The following is a 27264-nucleotide window of genomic DNA, read 5'->3' as shown; positions in this document are numbered from 1 at the left end:
CTGAGGGACAGTTAGGGGATAATTCTATAACCGAGTGACTATGTTCTGCCTATCCTATAAGAAAAGTAGGTACCTATTTTCCTTTTGCATAAAACTAGCGTGACTGAGTATATAAGTATAAATTATTTTTAATCGTGGATGAACATTAATAGAAGAGCAGATAATGTGCTGTTGTTATGTTTCTGTATTAGTATGTGTATGTTTTATAAATTTTCTATTGTGTTTTTAATTATTAAGGGCCCCTTATACAAAGATGTGGTAATGATGCTGCTATGGTAAATGCACCAAAGCCCATAGGAATTGGATGGGCTTCGATGCATTTACTGTGGCTTTACTGTACATTTACTGTGGCTTTGTAAAAGGAGCCCTATGTATCTGATTTTTGTACTCAACTTAGTAATAAGTAGTTTATCTATATAATAAAACCGTAGGCGGCGCATGCGCAGTCTTATCAGCGTGCTTCCATGATCCGTATGTCCGTGGCCGCCAAGACTGCAGCATGCCCCGCGCTTACTACGGCCCCACGCGCAGCTCAGTTCGGCACGGCGGTTTCCCCAGATAGGGGAAGTCGAAAAACTCACTCCCGACGCGCAGCTGAGTTCGGCACGGCGATTTCCCCGGTTTCCCCAGATAGGGGAAGCCGAACTGCTCACTCCCGTCTCAGCGGCCTGCACATCGACGATTCAACCCCCTCCCCCCCCCCCGGGGCTGCCTAAAGAAACAAAGTTTCACGGTGCTTGGCCCGCCAAACAATTCCTGCTGTTGCCGAAATTTGCCCCACCGTTCCTTCCCTTCCTCCATCAGGTCAGTTCAACTCCGCCTATGTTAAAAGGAGCTGCTTTGAAATTGGAGCCCTGCCGCCACCGTAACACGTTCCTCTCTGCCAAGGCAGAGGGGAAAGTGCTACGGCAGTGGCAGGCCTCCGATTTCGACGTGGCTCCTTTTAACATTGGTGGATTCACTGCACCTGATGGAGGGAGGGAAGGAAAGGTGGTTGTGCGGCGCGGGAAGGGGGCGGCAAGGGACTAAGTTGGCCGGTAGTGCTGTTTTTCCATGAAGGAGGAACACGTGAAAAGAAAACAAAATAAAGAAAACGTTGGCCCCCGCCGAAGAAGTGGAATGTGGAGGAGGGGCGCGAGGAGCCGGAGAGCTGTATGTAAGTGTGTGCGCGCGCGTGTGTATAGCCAAGGAGGAAGTGCAGCAGGAGCAAGGAGGTGGGGAGAGTGGATTTCCCCTACTTGGATGTCAGTAAAAGCTTTGGTCCTGTGATCCTCACTCTTTTCCTGGGGCTACTGCTGGACAGAGGGTGAGCAGGACATAAAGGAGAAGAGCTACTGCTGGACAGGGGGAGGAGGGAATGGGAGGGGTGCTGCTGGACAGGGGGAGATAAAAGGAGAAGGGCTACTGCTATATGGGGGGAGCAGGGAAAGGGGGAGAGGTGTTGCTGGACAGGGAGGAGGTAAAAATAAGGGAGAAGGGCTGCTAGCACCCGTTAATGTAACGGGCTAAACAACTAGTAATTAATAAATCTGAATCTAATAAATATATTGTACATGCATATGTGGTTAGACACAAGCACTTAACTCCAGGCATATACCATATTATCTCATGTATAATGCGCACCCTGACTTTTTAAAAATAACATAATACAAAAAACTGTATACCTATGTATAATGCACAGGCATAATTGTCAATGTCCCTTTAATGTAAATGCGGCACAGCATAAGCTATATATGTTAAATCTTTGACAAGTGCTACGATTACTGGATAGGGAATTTAAATTCAGAACACATTGAACTACCTGTAAGTATTAGATATGAGTTCTAGATATTATATTCTATAATTTACAAACATTAAAGTAATACCATAGTATAATTCAACACCTTCTGACCAAGCCCAGTTATAATACACACCCACAGTTTGATATTTCTTTGGATGGAAAATAAGTGCGCATTATACACGAGATAATATGGCTGAACTCATTTAGAGCTGGACTCATTTAGAGCACTGGTCTTTGACCTGGGGGCCGCCGCGTGATTGGACTGCTGGGCACGATGGACCACTGGTCTGACCCAGCAGCGGCAATACTTATGTTCTTATGTACGCAATTGACACACAAATGTTATTCTTATTTAGCCTACTTTATAAAATGATCCCTTTATCACCACAAGATCCACTATAGAAGAGCATGGGTGAAGCCATCACTGTGTTTTAAAAGCATACAGTTTGCATGTTGCTTGGATTTAGGAAGAAATATTCCCCTAGAGGTTAACTATTATGCCTTTCATGGGGTAGTGGGTGAGACTGGGTGTTTTTGTGCTGAATATGACCTAATTTACTGTCAATACATTATAATAAATGGAACAATTAGAAGCTCATTGGCTTTTGCAGTTATCTGTGTTTAGTGATTCCCAACCCTGTCCTGGAGGAACACCAGGCCAATCGGGTTTTCAGGCTAGCCCTAATGAATATGCATGAGAGAGATTTGCATATGATGGAAGTGATAGGCATGCAAATTTGCTTCATGCATATTCATTAGGGCTAGCCTGAAAACCCAATTGGCCTGGTGTTCCTCCAGGACAGGGTTGGGAACCACTGAGGTAGAGTATAATTCAGAGAAGTGCGCAATGCATTCACTAATCGCTAAAATCATTGGAGAGCAACTAAATTGTCTCATTTTTTCTAAGGTTGTTTGTAAATGTGAGCAGAATCACACCAGAAGTTCAAAAATATCTGAACACGAACTGCACAGGACCTCTTTGTATTCAACTTATAGACTACAACCAAGTCCAAGAGAATGTGAGAAACTACACTGAAGGCAAAGTCAAAGTCTGGATTGGCATGGAATACACCACTTATGGGCTCTATGAAGTGATCCCAAAGGTAAAAAAACAAGCCTGGTCAAATCTTCCTGCAGTATGTAAACTAACTGTAGAGTTGCTGGAACACACTGGGGTCAATGTTTAGCCCACAGTGGTAAGCGGCTTGCAGGCTGAGCTAACCCTAGATATTCATTTCTGGGGCATGCACAGTTCCTGGTATTGCATACCTGGGTGTGTCCACTGACCTGGAAGTTAACCAGGTACCGGCTGATACTCAGGCCTAAATGCACTAAGAGGATTGGTAATACCGTGTGGGTCTGCACCGATCCGATTTTTTGTCCGATTTAAAAAGAGCTATTGATGCACTAAAAAGTTTGCATGCAAATGATTCATGCGGATGTTCATCATAATCCCTGACTCGGCCTCCGATTGATCGTTGTGAGAGCGACTCTCACACATGCGCAGAGTTGGTAAGGAAAGCCCAAACAGCTGAGAGGCAGGGGAAGCCCCACAAGCAGCCTCCTGCCACTCAGCAGTTTGGGGCAGGAATCTTTTTCTTTCTTTTTTTTTAATGGACACAGATGCTGTACTTGTTACACACACACACAATATCTGCCCCATTACAAAAAAAAAAAGAAAAAAGCACTCCCTCCTCACTGATGATGGCCCTCCCCATGAACCGGCATCGTAAACTGACACCTCCCCACCTAGTGAAAATGGAAAAAGTAGTGCTCACTTCCTCCTGCCATGCCGACCTCTCCCCTCCATGAAAGAAACTTTGCAGGAGGGAAGCCCACTCCCTCCTGCCAATGGAGCCCCCCCCCCCCCGAACCATCCCCTACCCTACCCTTCTCCCCCCTAAAAAAAGGCAGGAGGGCTGCCCATTCCCTCCTGCCACCAGATGCTCCCCCGAAACCCCCCCCCCCCATAGTAACTTTTAACATTGGAAGGAGGAGGGTAGTACAGTCGCTCCTTCTTCAAAGGTCCACTGATCCTAAATGGTGGACTTCCCTCCTCGGTGCATCATGTGATGTACGGGGAGGGGCCTAAGGCCCTGATTGGCTCAGATGTATAAGGCCACTCACAGTTGAGCACCAGGCAGGAGATGGCACACCATTCTGTGGAGGTGGGCCTGCCAGCCAGAGGGAGTAAACATCCCTCCAGCCGGCCTGCAAGAAATAAGTACTGGGGAGGAGTCTGGGTGGGCTTGAGGGTGTCGGAGTGGGGGCATGTTTTCAGGGGGGGTTTCGGCAGGAGGGACTGGGTATCCCTCCTGCCAGTGATCTTCAGGGGCTGGCAGCAGGAGGAACTGGGCACTCCTCCTGCCATGGACATTGGGGGATGGGCTTAGGGAGTTCCAGCAGGAGGAACTGGGCATCCCTCCAGCAGACATCATGGCTGGGGGGGTTTCCTGCCATGGCCACTGAACTGATCGTGGCAGGGAGATTCCCATGCCACAATCAGCTCAACAGCAACATGATTCTCTAACCGGCGCCTGTGACAGGGATGTCGGTTAGAGAATCGAGGTGGTTAGGCATCTGTCCATTTCAAGTTTATTAGGTTTTTATATACCGCCTATCAAGGTTAAGCGTTTTTTTTACACTCAGGTACTCAAGCATTTTCCCTACCTGTCCCGGTGGGCTCACAATCTATCTAACATACCTGGGACTATGGAGGACTGAGTGACTTGCCCAGAGTAACAAGGAGCAGTGTGGGGTTTGAACCCACAACCCCAGGGTGCTGAGGCTTTAGTTCCAACCACTGCGCCACACTCTCCTCCACCAGGACAGACGTGATTCTATGTAGGATGCCCATGTGTGATTCTCAAAAGCCGCTTAGTCAGCTCCTGAAACTGGGCGTCCTATATAGAATCCGGCCCTAAATGCAGCTGGTGGGCAGGAACTGTGTTGTACAACCGCGAAAGTAAAACAGTGAGATAAAACAATGAGCCACTAGGCGGCATCAACATAAAATAATACTGTATTTGTAACTGTATCTATTAATGGCAAATTTTAAAAGCAAAGCATTTATGGGCTTAACACATGATGCTGATTCTACAAGTGCTTTTAAACATTGACTTGCATACCTTTAACTTAATAAAGGCATATATAATCCCTAGATTCGGTAAAGGTCACCCAAAGTTGGGCATGCAGGCTAGATGAGGCTTTGCAGTGTTAACAATCATATAACTGGAGTTAATTGGCATAGTTTGGATTTGCACAAGCATCTGGCCACCTAAATTCCATAGCTTACAACTGAAAAGGGGGCATTGCCATGAGAGGGGCATGGGTGAGTTAGGGGCATGCCTAGAAATGAAACATGATATTATAGAATACAGTAAAACCTTGGTTTGCGAGCATAATTCGTTCCGGAAGCATGCTTGTAATCCAAAGCACTCGTATATCAAAGCGAATTTCCCCATAAAAAATAATGGAAACTCAGACGATTCGTTCCACAACCCAAAAACTTTAATACAAAATACTATCATGTACTTGTATTGCAAGACCTCGCTCATTTAGAACAGTCACTACACTCCTGCAGCGTCAGGTAGAGAAGAATCATCGGCTCAGTTGTGATGTGTGTATACTGTATGTACTTGTATTGCAAGACATTGCTTGTATATCAAGTTAACATTTAATAAAATATTTTGCTTGTCTTGCAAAAAACTTGCAAACCAAATTACTTGCAATCCAAGGTTTTACTGTACTTGGATTTGCACGCCCAACTGCCCTCAGTTGGGCAGCAGAATCTATACCAGGCTTCAGCAGGCGTAAGTCCTTGCATCCAAAGTTGGGTGCAAGAATCCTCTCTAAGCATTATTCTATAACAGGCACGTTTCATGTTTCATGTTTATTAAAATTTGATGCAAACGCTTCTAAGATAGTTTCAAAGCGAATTACAAATATAAAAAGGGTTAACAGGAACATTTTCACACATATGTTAACAAAAATGGACAGGCTTACAGACAACAATGGGAGAGGGGATGGAACTCCAAAATTTGTAGAAAAAGATAACAATGAAGGGTTACATAATAGGGAGGGGCTAAAAGCAGAAGCAAAAATGTTTAAAAACAAAAGACCTACAAATATAAATTTGATTGGTGAATTTTAATTTTTGAAAGCATCTTTAAAAAGAAACGTTTTCAAAAAATTTTTAAACTTATCTAGAACGGATTCTCCTCTAATATATCCAGGCAAAAGAATTCCATAACTGAGGCGCAGCTACTGAAAATATTTCTGCTCGTCTCGTGCCGATAACATAGCGCAAAGTGACCTTTATAGAATATGAGATTAGCGGTGGTGTATTAAGGGTGGGGGCGAGGGGGTGGTGCACCCCAAGCACGGTCTTCCTAAAGGCAAAGCACCCCTCCTTCTTTCCTCCTCTCCGCCTCTCCACTCCCCACTTGCCTTCTCCCATACCTGTTTTACTTCCCCCGCAACAGCATTGGCACTCTCTCTCTCTGACATTACTTCTGGGACCCGCACCTAGGAAGTGATGTCAAAAAACGAGCCAACACCGACCTGGTCATGCTGCGTGCTCATGCTGGAGAAGTTTAAAAGGTACAGGGAAAGTGAAGGAGGCGCGCACGTATCAAGGGGCAGGGGAGGGGCGCCACTACTCCAGGCACCGCTCACCCTTACTGCGCCACTAGAGATTAGCATGAATATTTTCTGCACCTAACTATGGGTGCCTTTTACTTAATCTGGCCCAATGAGGTCGATTTGAAATTTACCCACCCTCCCTGCAGGCAAACCTACACCCTCGTGGGTCTTTGAGTTTGTGTAGATATGGAGATCTATTGATTTGCTTTGACTATAGCTGTTGTTTGGCACCCCATAAAGCTTCCGCCCCTCCTAGTTTGCCTAATTGTCAGTGTCCCCAAGTTGTCATGTAAGAGCTTCTGTGTACACCAGGGGTATCCAATCTTTTGGCTTCCCTGGGCCGCATTGGCCAAAAAAAATGTTTCTGGGGCTACACAAATGCACAAACTTTGCAGCAAGACAGAGGATGGAGCCGGCAAGACGGTAAACACCCAGAAGCAGCAGAGGAAAACACTGCATCACCCTCAACCGGGGCCACACAAAATTCTTCACAGGGCCGCAAGTGGCCCTCGGGCCACAGGTTGGACACCCCTAGTGTACACCCTCACCTGTATTCTCTGTGTTTATCACTGGATTATAAACACTTGTCTCTTGTGTCTTACATCTGAGATGATTTTTGTGTGTGTGTGTGGGCATATGATATCTCTTGCTCCTAATAGCAGGTCTACTAATTTATTTCACTTCATTGAATTTTTAGCCTACCCATCTAGTAATTATATCTGGATTTTAGTGCCTTCGAATAGCTCCTCTTGTGTATGTTGTTAGTTACCATATTGCATTTTGCTTTTTTTCCTGCACCTAAAGGAGAAACTTTTGACTGACAATTACTCTCCAGTGATGAAGAACAAAGCAGTAAAAAACCAAAAAGAGCAACAACTAATGAGGAAATCGCATGTAAGTTTCCAGAGGGGGATCCACAGGTCACTGTTCCATCTCTCCTGTGCTCCACCTACTCCCGCTCCCACTGCTTTGCTATTTCACCTGGCCATCGTTCCATCATCTGACTTCTGCTATATTCTACATCTTTACCATTTCAGTCCTCCTCCACTCTTTACTACTACTAATCTCTTATAAAGCGCTGAAAGGCGTATTGTGACCAGTCAGACACGATGCCTGCCATGGTCCCAGATAAGCTGGGGGAAAAAGTAAAAGCAAAATCCCGGAAGGAAAAACCCAGGATCTCCCAGAGGTATATTGTGGGAGATAATGCCAGTGACCACCAGGAGGAGCCAGTTTTATCTGAGGAAGAAGGGAGTGAGTTTTATCCTAGTCACCACCAGGGGAGCTCAAGAGGCCCCTGGACTTCTGCTGACACAATCAGAACAGGGCATGCCCCTAGGGTAGATAAGCCAGCAGTGGCATTCAAACCAGCAAGCCGGTTAGGGAGGAAGTTTGGGTCTTGCCTCCCTAGGGATCAACCTGGGTCAAACAAGGACAGCAGACCTATACCGATGGAATGGACTGAGGCGGAACAAGCAGAAGACTTACCACTTCTGAGCGAGGAGCCTATGGACTTCCAAGAAGCTTGTACTGGCTGTGAATCCAATTATCCTGAATCAATGCAGGTGGACTTGGCTTCAAGCCACAAACACTTCATTGCTTCCAAAAATCCGGTCCTGCAGGGTGACTCCATGCCGGGTCACACGCCAGTGCATTGTTTGTTGTAGCCACCAGGATTTCTACGGAGCCCTGTTCTGGGCTATAGTGGTGGCCACAGTATGCAGCGTATGTACATTTTGACATTTATAGACAGTCCCTGCTCGGAAGAGCTTACAATCTAACTTGGACAGACAGATATGACATACAGTCTTTCAGAGTACCTCTCTAGCACTCTGGCTCTGTGCTGTTCTCGATCTATACTGTTCCATTGACCCGCTCCTACCTTTCCTCTTCCCCCTGCTTTCCATCTCCCCTCCCCACCTCATACTCTACCTTTCCACCATTCTACATCTCCAGAGTTTCACCACCCTGCTCTTATGCTTGCATTGATTCCCTCTGCTGCGTTTTATGTATTCATTTTAAAAGATATATGTCCGCCAATCAATGTTTTCTAAGTGTCTTAAAATAAAACATTAAAGGATATACAAACATGAAAAGCTGCAAAATATATGCAATACTTAATCATCACAAAACAAAATTAAATTTGACCTAAAGTAAGTCCCCAGGGCAGCCATTTCTATAAAGCCTATTTCTATAAAGCAGCATGGATGCCTACTTTCCATACATGCCTGTAAGTTAGTCACAAGCACTTAAGTCAGCTAAGAGTTGGCATATGTGTGTGTCTAAGACAGGGGTAGGGAACTCCGGTCCTCGAGAGCTGTACTCCAGTCGGGTTTTCAGGATTTCCCCAATGAATCTGCATGAGATCTATTTGCATGCCCTGCTTTCAATGCATATTCACTGGGGAAATCCTGAAAACCCGACTGGAATACGGCTCTCGAGGACCGGAGTTCCCTACTCCTGGTCTAAGAGCTAGAGATACACATGTAGCTTATTTGGGCACACAGGGGAGATGTGTGTGCAAATCTTGTACTTTAACTGTGAAAATTTTAACCTGTAAACTGTATATTACAGATATGGGTATTAGTTTCCTAGTATGTGTTGTGTTAGGACAAAATCTTGTAGAAAAAAACCCTATAACTTTGACAAATTGTAACCTGACTGTATATTATGTAGTGTATGTTAACCTGTAACCCATCCTGAGCTCTTTGGGGATGAATGGATAGAAAGCTAATTTAATTAATTAATGTGCTAACGAGGTATCAGCATTCGTTAACTGGAGTTAATTGGCATCAATTTGGATTTGTGTGCATATCTAGTCTCTATTCTGTAACATATTTCTCTCAACTTAGGGTTCCTTTTACTAAGGTGCGCTAGGGTTTTAACGCGTAGAATAGCGTGTGCTACATTGACGCGCATGCTAGACCTTAACGCCAGCATTGAGCTGGCATTAGTTCTAGAAGTGTCGCGCTCGGTAATTTCCTGCGTGTGCTAAAAACGCTAGCGCACCATAGTAAAAGGAGCCCTTAATGGCTGCTTGTGATCTTATCCCTCATACCTGGCTTTTGGAGAGAGGTTGTGGTCAGTTTAGATCAGAGGGCTGAATACGAAAAACAATTATGAATAGTGGAGCATCGAGCTTTAACATTTCAAACACTATCTTTTCCCTAAGTACTTGTCTGAGTAGTTGGCTATGGCCCTTTCTTGTAGATTATGTAATTTTTGTAAACCGCATTGAACTTATGGTTATGCGGTATAAAAATAAGATGTTATGTTATGTATGTTTCAAGAAGGTTTCCTTCTTTTTTGGTGGATTAGCCTTTTCAAAGCTTTTGGCTTCAAAATGAACATGGGCAGGGCAGGATTAACCAATAGGCCAACTAGGCACGTGCCTAGGGCCCGAAATCGCTGAAGGACAACTTACCATGCCATATTTTTTCACACGGTTTCAGGCTTCCTCCCGATGACAACAATGCTGCCCCTCCCCCCCCCACACACACACACACACACAGCAACGGGCTCACACCCGACGACAACAACGTCAGCCTCTCCCCGGCGTCGACGGACGGCAATGCAACCAATGAAGCTCCAAGAAGGTACCACGATGACTGCATCTACCAGTCCATCCCCCACCGACGTCACTTACTTCTTCCGGCAGACGCAGTCATCGTGGGACCTCCTTCGAGCTGTGCTGGCTGCATTGCCGTCCGTCAATGCCGGGTGGGGGGCCAATGTTGTTGTCGGGTAGGGGACCGTTTCTGTGGGTGGGGCTGGCTTTGTTGTCGTCGTCGGGTGGGGGTCCGTTGCCATGCAGGGAGGGAAGGGGGGGCCCGTTGCCATCTGAAAAAAAATGGCTGTGTTGCCGTTGATGCATTGGTTTCTGTGGATACCGGGGGCGGTGTTGTTGTCATCGTCGATGCCAGGTGGGGGCCCGTTGCCATTGCTGTGTGGAAATGGTGGAGGAGGGAGAGAAATCGGGCATATGCTTATGGAATTGGTGTACAGGGAAAGGGGGGAAACATAAGGGGGAAGGATACTGGATGGATTTAGGTCGGAAGTAAAGAAAGGGGGCTAATGTTGATGGAATTGGTGTGCATGGAAAGGGGGAAAACAAGGAGGAAGGATACTGCATGAAATTAGGTTGGAGGGAAAGAAAGGAGGCTAATGTTGATGGAATTGGTGTGCAGGGAAAGGGAGAAAACAAGGAGGAAGGATACTGGAAGGATTTAGGTCAGAGGGAAAGAAATGGGGCTAATGTTGATGGAATTGGTGTGCAGGGAAAGGGGGAAAACAAGGAGGAAGGATAATGGAAGGATTTAGGCTGGAGGGAAAGAAAGGGAGCAGATGCTGATGGAAGTAGGGGGAAGAGAGAGAAGAGAGTGAAATGCCAGACCATGGTGGTGTGGAAGTGGGAGAGGGAAGGGAAGAAGAGGAGAGGAGAGAGATGCCAGATCATTGGAGGAGGGAATGGAAGAAGATGGATGACAGACCAATGGGGGTGAAGGGAAAGATGGAAGGGGGAGGTATACAGTTTCTGGAAGTGGCATAGGACAGGGTAGTTGGGAAGAGAAACAGAGAAATGATGGGCCCTGGGGTGGTGGGGAAGGAGGGAGAGATGCTGGATGAAAGGGTAGTTGAGAAAAGGACAGATGGTGGATCTGGGGATGGTGGGGTCCATTGCCGAAGCTGCGGATATGGACACAAAAAAAGGAAAGATGCCAGACCTCCAAGGGAGGGAAGGGAAATGGAAGGGGAGGACAGAGATGGAAGATGGATGGTTAGCACGGAGAAAGAAGAAAACAACAAATGGATAGGAGACCCTGGCAAGCGAGTTATCAGAAGATAACCAGAGCCTGGGGCCAACAAAAGGTAGAAAAAATAATTTTATTTTCTGTTTTGTGATTACAATATTTATTTTGTTTACACCACAGAGCCAGTGGGGGGTTGGAAATGTTGTAACCCTATATGTCTGCTAAGACTAAGCCTTAGTCACTTAGGGATCCTTTTATTAAGGTGCACATTTAGCGTGCGCAAAATCAGTTAGCATACCTTAATAAAAGGACCCCTAAGTATCTTAATAAAAAATTTGATCCGTGACTTAGCCTTTTTTTCAGATTTCGGCCCCTTATGTAATTGAGTTTGACACCCCTGATGTAGAGTGAGGCAGTTAGGCGATGTAAACTTGGTTATTAATATAGACTTAGATTTAAATCAGCTATTATGCGTTATGTTTTTATGTGATGCTAATGCTTAATTTTCACACCAACTTAATGCCGTCGCCATTTTTTTTTGCTTATGAATGCAAGCGAAGCTGTCCATACTGGAACGTAGACCCCCTGAAGAAGCCAGTAACCAGGCGAAGCGGGTCCCATTGGGCCATCAGCTGACGCTACAAGATTCAAGACAGAGCTACCGGCTGACATATTTAAGATAAGTGCCGGACTCTGTTTATTATTTTTGAATATTTATGCCGATGCCATTAAGTTGGTGTGAAAATTAAGCATTAGCATCACATAAAAACATAACGCATCAAGCTCAATGAAAGATACCGCACACCTGCTAATAGCTGATTTAAATCTTTATGAATTATCAGCGCAGGCATCTGAGAGCTTTTTGTGTGGTAAATCACACATTTGTTGGGGCAGTTGTGTGTATAAGTCCTGATTTTGGTTGGTTGAGAGACGGTGAGGACTTGTTCCATTGATTGAATATTAGTGCAACACTGGCTCACTCACCAGGCTCACCAGGCTACTACTAGGATTTTCCATACTAAGTACTGCTGTTCTAGAGACAGGTATGTACTGTTTCAGTCACATTTGGTGGGGGGCAGGAGGGGGTTAGTGACCACTGGGGGAATGTGATTGGTCATAACTTAGTCCCTCCAGGGGGTCATCTAGTCAGTTTAGGTACCTTTTTGGCACGTAGATGATTTAAAAACAGGTCTAGCCTTGGACGTTTAAGTTCTGTCCAGGATATCTTGGGAAATGTTTGATTATAGCTGCAAGATATTCAAATCTAAGCACACCCAAAGCACGCCTCCAACACACTCTCTCCCCTTTAGTCTTGGACACACAGTGAGTAGAATGGTTCGCAAAACGTCCAATACGATGGTTTTTAAAAATTGGCACTTGGAGGTCCTGGCGATTAGGATGGCCACATGCTGGTTTATGCCGTCTTTTAGACATATTCCTTTTTTGAAAATGCCCCTAATATTGCACTGTATTGTATTGTATTAAGAGATATTATATTTCTCATAAGCCCATTGGAAAGTATTTCTAAATTGCCATCTTTTGGAAATGAATAGCATGCTTACCGAGAAGATGAAGATTTACTACATTTTCACTGTGGCCTCTGAGTCACTGTTGTGTCTTATTTGATCCTTCTCAGATTCGGGATGCTGTGGCTGTAATCCAGTACCTGGTCTGGTTAGAGAAGAATGTCCCAAAAGGGACAGTGGATGAAATGTCTTCTGCAAGTTATGTGGACAGCCTGCGAGGGTCAGTTATGGTACAGTAAACTCTCAGTCACTTGCTAGCAATAGCATTCTCCCTCTGGGCCCTGGAGCTAAGACCTAAAGAACTATTTGTGACCTGCTGAGTGAAAAATGCTTGAGTACCTGAATAAATTCATGTAAAGCTGTTCTGAGCTCCTCTAAGAGAACAGTATAGAAAATTGAATGAATGAATAAATAGTACCAAAAGAGGGGTATGTGACTTATTTATACCACAAGATATAGGGATATCAACTGCATAATCCTGCCAAATTTCAGCCTCAGGTATGGACTAATTACATCTTTAAAAAATGAGAAACATTTATCAAGAAAAAAAAGTAATTAGTCCCAGAAATCACATACCCCACTTTAGGTACCTGCAGACTTTAAAGTTGTGGGGAAAAAAATTGCATAGTCCCATTCTACTGACTCTAAAGCAGTGTTTTTCAACCTTTTTTGGGCAAAGGCACACTTGTTTCATGAAAAAAATCACGAGGCACACCACCATTAGAAAATGTTAAAAAATTTAACTCTGTGCCTATATTGACTATATATAAAGTAATTCTCTTGAATAGGAATCAAATAAACACAAAGAAAGTATTTTATAATGCTGCCACCGCCAACAACACCGTTGGCGGCGGTGGCACTCAAATGGTTAAATGTGTTTATTTGCCGGCCTAGGGACAACACTGGAGGGTGGCCAGCTGTGCACCCCCTTGGGACGTAAACCCGGGGTGGGGCAGACCGCCCCCCCCCACCCTGGTATGCCACTATCTGTACCTCACTCCCTCCCTATGACCAAAAATTCTCCTTTCTTCTATTCCCCGTGTACACAACCATTTCTTTCCCTCCCTTCCTCTCTCCAAAGTCCATGCCTTCTGTGTCCAAACACTCATTCCCTCCCCCACCTCAGCATCTTTCCCTCCCTTCCTCTCTCCCAAGTCCATTTCTTCTGTGTCCAAAAACGCATTCCCTCCCCCACCTCAGCATCTCTTTCCCTCCCTTCCTCTCTCCCTCCCTTCCTCTCTCCCAAGTCCATTTCTTCTGTGTCCAAAAACGCATTCCCTCCCCCACCTCAGCATCTCTTTCCCTCCCTTCCTCTCTCCCAAGTTCATGCCTTGTGTCCAAAACGCACTCCCTCCCCCCTTTTGTGTTCCGTGTTTGCCTACCAGCCCATCTTTGCAACTTTCTCAGCAAAACGAAGCTCAAGCCGCGAGGCTTGTCTTCTGCTTCCTGCCTGACCTGCCGCACACAAATAGCCGAACGGAAGTATTCTCCGACGTCAGCGCTGACGTCGGAGGGCAGGCTTTGCTTAAGCCCTCCCTCCGACGTCAGCGCTGACATCGGGGAACGCTTGCGATCGGCTATATGTTAGCTGCAGGGCAGGCAGGAACAGAAGACGAGCCTCGCGGCTCGAGATGTATTAAACTCCACGGGTCCCCCGTCCAGCTCTCTCCTGTCCACGTGGGGCGGACCGCCCCTCTCCCTAGACTGGTGGTACTGCCCTGATGGCGGCCCTGACCGTACGGCACACCAGGCAACATCTCGCGGCACACTAGTGTGCCGCGGAACAGCGGTTGAAAAACACTGCTCTAAAGTACACAAAACTTTCAAAGATAAAAGTTGCCCCTCTAACCTTTTATAGCCTTTCTCTCTGTTTTTATTTTTTTTTTTTTTTTTTTTAGTTCAATGGTTTTATTGAATATTATAGGAATTATAAACAGAAAGCAGTTCAAACATATAGATCATAATAAAAATCATGTATCAAATATTCGTATCTACAATCATTTGAATAAAACTAGATTAATGAGAAGGATCCAGAGTATCTGGAACTGCTTAGAAAAGGAATAGAAGAAGACAGAGAAGCAGGAGGGATAAGAGAAAGAGAGAGAAATATAAAGGAAGAGAAAGAGAATGAGAAATAGAGAGAGATATAGAGAGAGAAAGAGAGAGGCAGAAGTGTCTATAGAGCAGAACGAACATATGAATCTAGGAATGTCCAAGGTGATTTGTTTCGTGTCAAATTTGTGGAAGATCGAGAAAACAATTTCTTTTCATATGCATAAGATTCAAATTTATGGTACATACTTAAGGAGTTCCACCAAAAAGTGTAGTCTAGCAATGAGGATGATTTCCAGTTTTTCAGAATATGCATTAGAGCTGTCACGAACATGGTGTCAATGAGTTTAGGCGGGCAATTTGATTGTGCAAAACATGGGTGTTGAGAACGAAGAATTATAATATCCATGGAGATCACTTCTGAACATTTAGTGATAGATTTTATGGTATCCCAAATACGAAGCCAAAAGGAATGAACCATATTGCAGTGGAAAAGCATGTGATCGAGAGTTCCGGGTGCTTTCAGACAGTTCCAACAGGTAGAATCTTGTTGTAGATTCGCTTTCCACTTACGATATGGAGTCCATATTGCATTCCACATAACAAAGTACATTGATTGTGAAACTCTGGATGATAAAAGAGGACGATTTGTGGAAGACCAGAAGAGTTCCCAATCTATTTCAGAAAGCGTGGTTTTCAAAATAGAGTCCCAATGGTTCATAGATTGAGTTGAAAAAGTGAAGAAGTGATCTCTTAGTATACCATAAAAAAGAGATATTGCCTTACCCTTCAGTAAAGCCAGAGTAGACCAATGACGAACAGTATGAATAGAGGTCATAAAATCAGGGCGTGTATGTATATTATCTAATATTCCAGTAAGCATAAGCCATTGTGATCGTACAGAGGATGGGAGTGAGTATGTGGAACGGAAAATATCAAAGGGGACAAAAGAATTAGAGGAGATCAATTGATGAACAAACCACACACCCGCCCGCTGCCACCTTTTCCAAGAGAGGGATCTTCCATTGATCTGAATTTTAGAGTTATTCCAAAGGGACATGAGTGGGCCTTCATCAGCGTGAATTTCAGCCGCTGCATCTAATAGGCGTAAAGCATGCTGCGTTGCACATAATAAAGAATACCTTCTCAAGTGTCTAGGTATTGACACTGTAAGAAAGCACGAGACGTGTAGTGGTGTACATAAAAAGCGTTCCATTTCGAACCATGCTGGTTGATCTTGAGGGTTCGAGTCAACTATCCATTGAGCTCCATATTTGGCTAATGATGCAATGTAATAGTAGTAAAAATCTGGTAGATTTAGGCCGCCATTAATCTTAGAGGCCTTCAGCTTGGCGAGAGCAATACGAGGTATTTTCTTGTTCCAAATAAATTCAGAAATTTTCATATTAAGCCAATGAAAGAATTTTTTCCGGCATAAAAGGGGAAGCATAGAAAGAATGTAATTAATTTGTGGAGCCAGAGTCATTTTAATGGAGGCTATTCTACCCCACCAGGACAGATAAAGCGGAGACCAACGCGTTGTAGTATTTAAAATTAAATTTTTGATTTTGGCTATGTTAAGATCCTGAGCATGATCTGGATCTTTATGAATTAGGATTCCCAAATATTTCACAGCTCCTTGAGACCATGGAAAAGAGAAGTGAGCTAGATCTGAGAAGGAAATATGGTCATTGAGAGGAAAGATCTCCGACTTCTCCCAGTTGACAGAGTATCCCGAGAGACGAGAATATTGGGAAACTATGTGAATGAGATGGGGTAGAGAGAAAAGGGGATCTCTGAGAAAGAGGAGAACGTCATCGGCATAAGCTGCCAATTTAATGTCTCGATTGGATGAGGGAATACCTTTTATTAGGGAACACTGTCGGATAGCAGATAATAAAGGTTCCAATGCTAGATCAAATAATAATGGTGAAAGGGGACAGCCTTGACGGGTACCTCTGTAAAGGGAAAATCTATTAGAGAGAGAGTTATTAATCAGGATACGGGCCGTGGGTTGACGATATAATGTTTCTATCCAATTTGTGAAAAAGGAACCAAAGTTGTACCATTTCAGTACTCGGAATAAGAAAGGCCACTCCACTCGGTCAAAGGCCTTTTCAGCATCGATGGCCAGGCCAATCACAGGCTCCGACATTGTTTTAGCGTGAGCATTTATATGATGAAATAAACGTATATTATCTCCTATATATCTTTGTTTGATGAATCCTGTTTGATCTTTATGTACGAGGGTTGGGATCACTGTGTTAAGTCTTAGTGATAGAATTTTCGCCATGATTTTGTAATCCAAATTGAGGAGAGAGATAGGACGAAAATTTTTAACCATAGTAGCATCCCTATCTGGCTTGGGAATAACTACAATGGTGGCCTCAGTGAAGTTAAATTGTTTGTCCGGAGTGGAGTGGAGGAAATCATAATATGTTAGAAGTTGAGGTGCCAAGAGAGCTCGGAAACTTTTAAAAAACTCACCAGTAAAACCATCTGGTCCAGGGGCTTTCCCAGCGGGTAAGGAAGATATAGCAGTCTCAATCTCATTTGTAGTTATAGGAGCATCTAGTTTTGTTTTAATAGATTCCGATATAGTCGGATGATTTAAAGAAGCAAGAAAAGAATCTATGTCCGAATCAGGGGCCGAAGACTCAGAATGATATAGGGCAGTATAAAATTTTTCAAATTGGGAGGAAATCAACGGTCTGGTTCTTACTAATTGTCCTGATGGGTCTTGAATAGCTGAAATGTGTAAACGTTTTGATTTGGTTTTGAGATATCTAGCTAAAGGGCGACCCATGAGATTATCTCCCATATAGTGACCAGAAGTTGAGATAAAGATATCTCTTCGGGCCGTGCAAGAGACCAAAGTATTATATTCATATTTAAGGTTTTGAATACGTTGGAATAAGGATGGATCATGTAAATGAGTAGACATATGTTGTAATTCTAGGTTTTTAATAGAAATTTCCAATTCTTTTTCTTTTTGCATGGATTGTTTCTTTTTCCAGGAAGCAAGCTTAATCAATTCACCTCTGAGAGAAGCTTTGTAGGCTTCCCAGATGATAGAAGGACAAATTTCTGGATCTTTTGTATTAAATTCGAAGAATTCTGTAGTAAAGGATTTGATTTTGTCCACTATTATCTCATCTAAGAGTAAGGTATTGTTAAGTCGCCAAGAAGGAGATTTTTTGTGCGGAGCAGAAATAGATAAATGCAAAGAAATAACTGCATGGTCTGTAAGAGATATTGGGTGTATGATAGCGTTTGTCACATCTTGAATGAGAGGAGAGGAAAGAAGAAAGAAATCAATCCTCGAGTAGGTGTTATGTGGCGGTGAAAAGTGGGAATATTCCCTACCTTTTGGATTTAATAAGCGCCATGGATCTACAAGGGAGAAGGCTTCTTTTAAAGCATGTAGAGCTGCAAAAGATTTGGATTTGGAGGGTCTGCAAGAGGATGATCTGTCTATGTAAGTATCTTGAATTTGATTGAAATCCCCGCCCAGTATCAGAGAACAAGAATCGTGTTCAACTAACGCCAGCTGAAGGTCTTTAAAAAAATCTGGGTGGTCCAAGACAGGAGCGTAAATATTAAGGAACACAAAATCTACAGAGTGCAACGCAGCATGTACTAGACACCATCTACCGTCAGAATCCGTTTTAATAGAGTGAACAACAGGGGATAGCTTGTCACTGAGAAGTATTGATATCCCATTTTTTTTTTCTCTGAGTTGCAGGAGAATATAAATGAGTGGAATATCCCTTCAATTTAAATTTCAAGGAGGCAGTGGGCGGGAGGTGGGTCTCTTGTAAGTATATCACATCAGGATGTTTATTAGACACATAGTTGGCTATCTTTTTTCTTTTAATAGGATGGTTCAAACCATTCACATTAAAAGAAAGGATATGTAAGTCAGCCATAATCTATTATATGTGGTGTTAGAGCATAGCAGATATCACCTTTATAAGAAAAAAGTAAATGACATAACATTAGCATTCGCATTCCCGTCACCTGCAACTGAAAGCTAATCACCATCAATCAATAATCACACAACTCAGTTTTATTGGAATAAATATTTGGCCGCAGCTTTATTATCTATCTGAATATTATCTTCACTTACAATACAATCTGTGTCCAAAAACCAACAAACCCCCAATGCATATTTCACACATCCCCAGGGAGCTATTCGGTGTCGAAACTAGCTCCAGTTAAGTCTTTAATTTATAACATTCCCCCAAACATGGCCCACGGTGACGCAAGGCCATGCTTCCCCTCCCCTCCCCCCAAACATGACCCACGGTGACGCCAGGTCATGCTTCCCCTCCCCCCCAAACATGACCCACGGTGACGCCAGGTCATGCTTCCCCTCCCCCCAAACATGATCCACGGTGACGCAAGGCCATGCTTCCCCTCGCAGCGGTATCGCATACGAGTGTTACATTTATTTATTTATTAACTGCTCATCTCCCAGATCCAACTGGGCCAAACCCCATTTTCCGCCCCACCCAAAGCTGCGACCACCTCCCCCAACCCCATAAGCTTCACCAAATCCACCCAAGTCGACATATAACATGTACACCCCCCACCCCACCCCACAACACTAACACAAAACATAACACCAGCACAAATGGGAGGGAGGGAGGGATAATCTTTTCCTGAAGAGACTACTCTACTGTTCCCCTTTCCTCACAGAATTCACTCCAAACTGCCACAACATCCAACCAATCACGTGACTGCTCCACCCCATCACCTTAGAAACCTCCCTAATCATTTTTCTTTCTTACAAGCTCTGTCTGTTAACCCTTTCTTACTTCCTCTTATAAAATTGTCAATCTTTATTCTACAGACCCTTGATAACACCTCATATATTCCCTTTACCCTCTGTCCACCCTGCCCCCATCACTCAATAAATATTACCAGCCGGTGACATCAGCTCAGCTAATGTTATATCACACCAGATGAATCTGGTGTTCTTCTTAACATTAGCATTCGCATTCCCGTCACCTGCAACTGAAAGCTAATCACCATCAATCAATAATCACACAACTCAGTTTTATTGGAATAAATATTTGGCCGCAGCTTTATTATCTATCTGAATATTATCTTCACTTACAATACAATCTGTGTCCAAAAACCAACAAACCCCCAATGCATATTTCACACATCCCCAGGGAGCTATTCGGTGTCGAAACTAGCTCCAGTTAAGTCTTTAATTTATAACATTCCCCCAAACATGGCCCACGGTGACGCAAGGCCATGCTTCCCCTCCCCTCCCCCCCAAACATGACCCACGGTGACGCCAGGTCATGCTTCCCCTCCCCCCAAACATGACCCACGGTGACGCCAGGTCATGCTTCCCCTCCCCCCAAACATGATCCACGGTGACGCAAGGCCATGCTTCCCCTCGCAGCGGTATCGCATACGAGTGTTACATTTATTTATTTATTAACTGCTCATCTCCCAGATCCAACTGGGCCAAACCCCATTTTCCGCCACAAGCGGTGACAGCCTCGAGCTTGTCACCGCTCCCCCCACCTCATAAGCTGCGGCCAACATCTTTAAAACAAGTCTCCAACAAATTCTATAGAGTACCCCAATAAAATTGGCCAAACCTATGCCTGAAAAGTAGACAGCATCAGGACAATAATGTCTAGGGAAAATAGCTGCAACAACTCATGAGAAGCCACTCTAAACCCCCAAAAGCTATCTGTAACTCCAAAAGCTTAGTATTAAACCCATTTATGCAACCACTCAATAGCAACCATGTCCCAGTCCTCCTTACACACTCAATAGAGGACCAAACAAAACAAAAGGGGTGAGGGCATTAGGGAAAACACAGACACAGATCCCGCCTCAGGGGCAGTATGAAATCCTCTCCTTTTGCTGAACAAATGTCACAACCCATCTAAAGAATCGGAAGTGAAACAGAATAGGAGATTAAGAAATTGGATTTGCTGTAAAAGGATTAGCAAGAGTCATTCCCAACAAATGCTCCATTCACCTAACCATAAAATCTATAGTCCATGCCCCACTGGACTCAGAAACAGCTAAGACAATCCTCCCCAGCCCACTAGAATGGTACACAAGATACTGCACATTCCCGTTACTCCACACACACGTACAAAAGAATCCAAATTCCTGATCCTTCCAAGCAGGTGACCAGGGAATAGGCAATTGCATTTAACCTGCAGTCAACCCAACATCTTCAAACAGCTACCCCTTGAACACAATAGCAGGTTGAGAAGGTGCCAGCTCACCCACTCGATAAGCTGATAAGTGCCACAAAAAGGCTAATCGCCAGAGCACCACTACAAATCATGAAGTGCACACATCAGGCAATACTGCAAACAAATGTCACCAAACCCTCATACAAAAAACAAACAAACAAGTAAACCCTGCACATGGACACTGGATCACACACACCCACAACCAATTTCAGTACCAATTTCATAACTTCCATAAAATTCCCACACCAGCAAATGTCCAGTGAACCATCTTCCAAAATCATCCTACAAACAAACCATACAGAACTAATAGAACATTCGGCTGCTTCATATGAGAAAAGAGCAACGCACCTCTGGCACCCAAAAATTGCAGAAAATGAGACAAAAAAGCAGTTTGGCTCCCAGTACCTAGCCAGCGCCTTGCAGTTCCTCGTAACCCAGTCTGAGGACATAAGCAAAGCCACCTAGAAAAAACATAAGGGCAGATAAAGACCAAAATGTCCAGCCAGTATATCCCTCCACAGCAACAATTAACTTCTCCTCTCTCCCAGAGAGTCCATGTGCCTATCCAATGCCTTCCCCAATTCAGAAACTATTTCATGCATCTACCTCACCTTCTGTAACAACATAGTGCCATACAGTACTGCAGAGCCCAGCACTGCTGCACTGCATCCCTTGCCCTCTTACTCTGGATTTGCTGTCTAATAAAAGGGGAGTCATCTCATGTATAGTTAGGCCACATAGGTATTTAAACATCACTATTATCTCCCTTCTCATGCCCTTCCTCAAAGTATACAGATGGAGATCATGAACTCAGTTCCCATATGCCTATAGGACATAGACCATCAACCCTTTTAGTAGCTTTCCTTTGAACTGAACTTAAATGTACACAAAATTCACAAGGAGGTCTTACCAAAATTTTTACAGGGGCAGCAAACTTCCATTGTCCTGCTGGCCATACAGATCCCCATGCACCCAAACATCTGTCTAGCTTTTGCTAGCACTATTATAACCTGGTTGCCTCCTGAAGCTCATCACATATAATCACACTAAACCCCACTTCTCATTCGTACACCAAGGTCTTTCTTCATCCCATAATCACACCATGCGAGCATGAAATCTGAGCTGCACAATAGGAAGCCATTCTACAAACTTAAGCCCATCCTTGTTAGGCACACCATCAGGACTGTCTGGTCCATTACTGTTTTGGCCTCCTCCACAAAAAGGCAAATCTTACTTACAACCCTACAACAATCCCACTTACAAAATTGTGAAAAGAACAAGCCCAATAACAAAGCTTCAAACACACTACTGATAAGATCCCCCCTTGGCATAGCCATCTCCTGGGACCATAACCCACTGACACCTTACTGACCAACTAGTTCCTGCCCCAGACCATCAGTGGAGCCCCCCATACCGAGAACACTGAGTACGATATGCCTATGAAAATGGTAAAATTACTAAAATCAAAATACACCATATTCACCACACTCTCCTTATCCAAACCCATCTCTAGTGAATCCCCAAGCTCTGTTGTAAAAGTGTTTCTATTGAGTTACTTACCAAAAAGTCAAACTTACCTGCCTGTATATCCCTAGTGCTGCCTTTTTTCCATTTGTTGTGGAGAGAAACCACATCCTCCCTGCTCTATTCCTGCATTACCCACTCCCGACTCTAAAGAAGCAGTGAGAAGGTCAGTCAGCAGAGTCACCAGAACTACCCCCAAATTCCTGCATTACCCTTGGATGTACCTCGCAGTATCCACCCGTAGTTCTAACGAACCCTCACAACCCAAGCCACTGAAAATCAATCAGGGTTTATTACACCTCCTGCCCCAGTCACATGAGGTGTTTGTACACCCTAATCCCCAAACACTTCAGCTGTGAACCCAGAACAGAAAATATTAGTGAAGAAGTCAGCTATCTTTTTATCAGCTGTTACTTTGGGTTCCACAATATCACTTTGCATGTCTTCCTATCCCTAATAAATCTAAAACTGTCTTGTACCCCATCATTACCGTGGCAGCTATTTATCCTTCCATCTCCATCTTCACTTTCCAGACTACTCGACTAACCCCTCCTTAACTCTATCCAATAGTGCCTCTGATGCCTTGCACCTCATAAGAATATAAAAATTGTGATACTGGGACAGACCAAAAGTCCAGCAAGAACAGTATCCTGTTTCCAACAGTAGCTAACCCAGGACCCAAGAACCTAGTGAGATCCTATAATCCAAATTCCATGCCCTAGTAATAAAACAGAAATTAAGCTGCCTATCGTAGAGGATTTCCCCAAGCCATCTCAATAAGGCCCTATGTACTTCTCTGTTAGGAAAGTATCCAAACCTTTTTTAAACCCCGCTAAGCTAACTGATTTCACCTCATTCTCCAATGAATTCCATAGATTAATCACATGTTGTGTGAAGACATATTTCTCTGGTTTGTTGTAAATCTAGTACTTAATAGCTTCATTGCACACCCCCTAGTCCTAATATTTTTGGAAAGAGTGAATAAGCAATTCACATCCACCCTTTTCTCTGCACTCCACTCAGTAGTTCCTATACATGACATACACAATAACTGTGTTCAAATTTGCTCACTACTTACCTAGATGATTCCCCACTAACACCATAAAAACTTTTCCCTTTAATTTCTCCAGCACAAATAAACCAAACCCTCATTTTTATTACAATGCCCCCCTTTCCACAGAGACAGACACCAAGAAATCTATTTCCCCTAACACACACACACCACAAACCTAGAAAAAAACAACAACCCACAAGTACATAATATGAATGTACCTGAAACACCAAGAATAGGTCATCTCCAGCTAAGCTAACAAGTCAGGACAGCTGACACCAAGCTGAATCGACACAGAAAGAATGCCAGTCACAGGAAGATACAAGAGAACCAGAAAGGCCACAGCACAAAAGAAAAATTAGGAAAATGGCCCCTATTGACACTCCAAACAACATTTTAAATCACAATGCTGTGAAAATAGTGATGCCGTACAGTCATGCAGCCGCTGAGCACATAACTATTGCAATGGCAGCTGCCAGTGCTCCTCAGCTCCCAGACACGGGAACACCAAATCTGCGAAGGCCGCAAATCCACAACTCTGCCTAGCTGTAAAAAACAAACACCTGAACGCAGCATCAGCACCTCCCAACTCCCTCCTTACCTCTAACACCAGAATTTCACGTCAAATCATCAAACCTTTCCATAAGTGCCCAACCGTGTGGCACACAGAGCAGCCAGTCACTATCCTCGTGAACTAAAGACCAACCACCTGCCAGCTCCCCTAAACTAGCCTACTAAGAAACAACCTGGCAAAATTACACCTCAACAGAAAGACCTCTCTGTGTCACACAAAATAACCCCAACAGGTAAGTCCCTCTCTGACACACTGTACATTAGCGAGCAAACACCTTATACATCCCATCTCCCTCACAGCCAACCCACTCTGCCCACGGTCGTGCAGACAACTCACCAAATGGCAGCCCAACGCTAACTGCTGCTCCACACAGGGGACTGTTGTATTGCCAGGCTGTGAAACCTCCACAGAAGAGCCCAAACTACCCCTCTCCATTGCAGTCTCTGCTTAATCAGGCATCAAATCCAGCACCTGGCAGACAAAATAGCCTGCTCTGACTAAAACACAGACACAGAGAAAGTTAACAAGGCAAAAAATTCCCTTACTCAAAATAAAACAAACTTCTTAACATTAAAATCACAACGAAGAATAATATTCTTAGTAAGAATTAATATACTCTGAAGAGAATAATCTTTTCCTGAAGAGACTACTCTACTGTTCCCCTTTCCTCACAGAATTCACTCCAAACTGCCACAACATCCAACCAATCACGTGACTGCTCCACCCCATCACCTTAGAAACCTCCCTAATCATTTTTCTTTCTTACAAGCTCTGTCTGTTAACCCTTTCTTACTTCCTCTTATAAAATTGTCAATCTTTATTCTACAGACCCTTGATAACACCTCATATATTCCCTTTACCCTCTGTCCACCCTGCCCCCATCACTCAATAAATATTACCAGCCGGTGACATCAGCTCAGCTAATGTTATATCACACCAGATGAATCTGGTGTTCTTCTTAACCAAAATATCAGACAGACACTTCTGCCAGAAGGTAGAAATAAAGAAAGCATAAGATAAAGAGCAAATAGACTAGCAGTGGCAGCATAATACAAGGTCAGAAAAAAGAAAGACCAAAATATCATGTATGGAAGAAAACAGTTTAAGAGTGCTCTTATGAGCACGGAGAGATAACTCATATGGAACAGCTAACATTATTTCACACTCACTCAATTTGAGAAACATGAAAGTGGTGTGCTTTTTCACACTAAGCAATAAATTGTACAGTCTTGTATTAACAAGCTATAACAGCAGAAAATCTTAACAGCAGAGAACATTAACAGCAGGAAACAGATGCAAGCATAGACATCAGTAGCTCAACATGTTAGCGCATTTTCAGAGAGTCCAGGAATGCAGTCAGCTCATCAGGATCAGTGTAAGAAATGGTATGGTTATTGTAAGTAACTTTCATCCTGGCAGGATACATAAGACCGTATTTGGCTCCAATGTCTTTGAGCTCTTGCCGGTGAGAGAGAAGAGCCTTTCTCTTCAAGGCTGTGGTTTTAGCCAGATCTGGAACAATGAAAAATTTTTTGCCTTGATGTAGTAGCTGAGGTTTAGATTTTGCTGTTGTGAGGATCTGTAATGTGTGTTGAAATCTGATCTCTCTGTTATTTTTAACCCCACTTTTGATACTTTTTCACTCCTTGGGTCACATTTTTTGAAACTTGTACTGATAACCCCCTTATGGTATTTGGTGAGCCCTCCAAAACACCCCCCAAACCTACTGTACTCACCTGTCTACCGCCCCAATAACCCTTATGTCTGCAGGTGTCACCTATATGATAGTACAGTAGGTTTAGGTGAGCTCACACTCTCTACCACAAGTGTAGTAGGTAGAGTAGGATATGGGCCTAGGTCCCCCCCTTCTCTGGAGTCCTCTGCACTGCCCACCAGGCTACTCTAGAGACCTACTGCACTAGGATTGCCCATAACATCTGCAGCAGGCATGAATTGTTTCGTTTATATATTTTGTGGGTGGGAGGGGGTTAGTGACCCCTGACTGAGAGAGGGGGTGTATATATACATCCCTCCAATGGTTAGCTGGTCATTTTGGGCACCTTTTTGGCACTTATTCATTTTTAAAATAGGTCTAATCTCAAACGTCCAAATTGTGCCCTGTACATTTTTCTAAAAGAAAGATATAGTGGCACTAGAAAAGATTCAAAGAGTGACCAAGATGATAAAGGGGATGGAACTCCTCTTGTATAAGATTAAAAAGGTTAGTGCTCTTCAGCTTGGAAAAGAGACAGTTGAGGGGAGATACTTAAAATTTTGAATTCTACAAAATTCTGAGTGGAGTAGAACGGGTCCAAGTGGATCAACATCAAAAATTACAAAGACTAGAGAACGCTCGATGAAGTTACAGGGAAATACTTTTAAAACCAATAGGAGGAAATATTTATTCACTCAAAGAATAGTTAAGCTCTGGAATGCATTGCCAGAGGTTGTGGTAAGAGCAGCTAGCATAGCTGGTCTTAAGAAAAGTTTGGACAATTTCCTGGAGGAAAAGTCCACAGTCTTTTATTGAGAAAGACATGGAGGAAGCCACTGCTTGCACTGGATCAGTAGCAGGGAATGTTGCTATTCTTTGGGTTTTGGCCGGGTATTCTTCCCAATGTGCATCACTTTGCATTTGTCCACATTAAATTTCATCTGCCATTTGGATGCCCAGTCTTCTAATTTCCCAAGATCTGCCTGCAATTTTTCACAGTCTGCATGCGTTTTAATAACTTAGAACAGTTTAGTGTCATCTGCAAATTTAATCACTTCACTCATCTTTCCACTTTCCAGATCAGTTATAAATAAGCTAAATAGCTCTGGAACCAGTACCAATCCCTGTGGCACTCTACTATTTACCTTCCTCCATTGAAAAAAATGGCCTTTTAACACTACCCTCTATTTTCTGTCTGATAACCAATTCCTAATCCACAACTGAACATCGCCTCCTATTCCATGACTCTTTAATTTCCTCAGGAGCTTCTCATGAGGAATTTTGTCAAAGCTATCTGAAAATCTAGATATACTACATTAACCAGTTCACCTTTATCCACATGTTTATTCACACAGTCAGAGAAATCAAGCAAATTGGTGAGGCAACACCTCCCGTGGCTGAAGACATAGAGG

The 27264-nt window shown here is 43.7% G+C and overlaps 1 protein-coding gene across 2 annotated transcripts in view; it reads left to right on the top strand.

Moving 5' to 3' along the window:
- Positions 1-27264, top strand: part of XPNPEP2 (X-prolyl aminopeptidase 2) — a 97455-nt gene that overhangs the window by 36764 nt on the left and 33427 nt on the right. For both annotated transcript variants that reach the window (XM_033946147.1, XM_033946148.1), the window contains 3 exons: positions 2688-2883; positions 7229-7318; positions 12812-12921. In XM_033946147.1, coding sequence (XP_033802038.1) covers positions 2688-2883; positions 7229-7318; positions 12812-12921 — 396 coding nt within the window. The remainder of the gene's footprint in view (positions 1-2687; positions 2884-7228; positions 7319-12811; positions 12922-27264) is intronic.

This window comes from Geotrypetes seraphini, chromosome 5, assembly GCF_902459505.1.
Source record: "Geotrypetes seraphini chromosome 5, aGeoSer1.1, whole genome shotgun sequence".
In the NCBI taxonomy this organism is placed as follows: domain Eukaryota; kingdom Metazoa; phylum Chordata; class Amphibia; order Gymnophiona; family Dermophiidae; genus Geotrypetes; species Geotrypetes seraphini.
The sequence above is the reverse complement of the archived record's forward strand: the minus strand, read 5'-3'. Positions and strand labels throughout refer to the sequence as shown.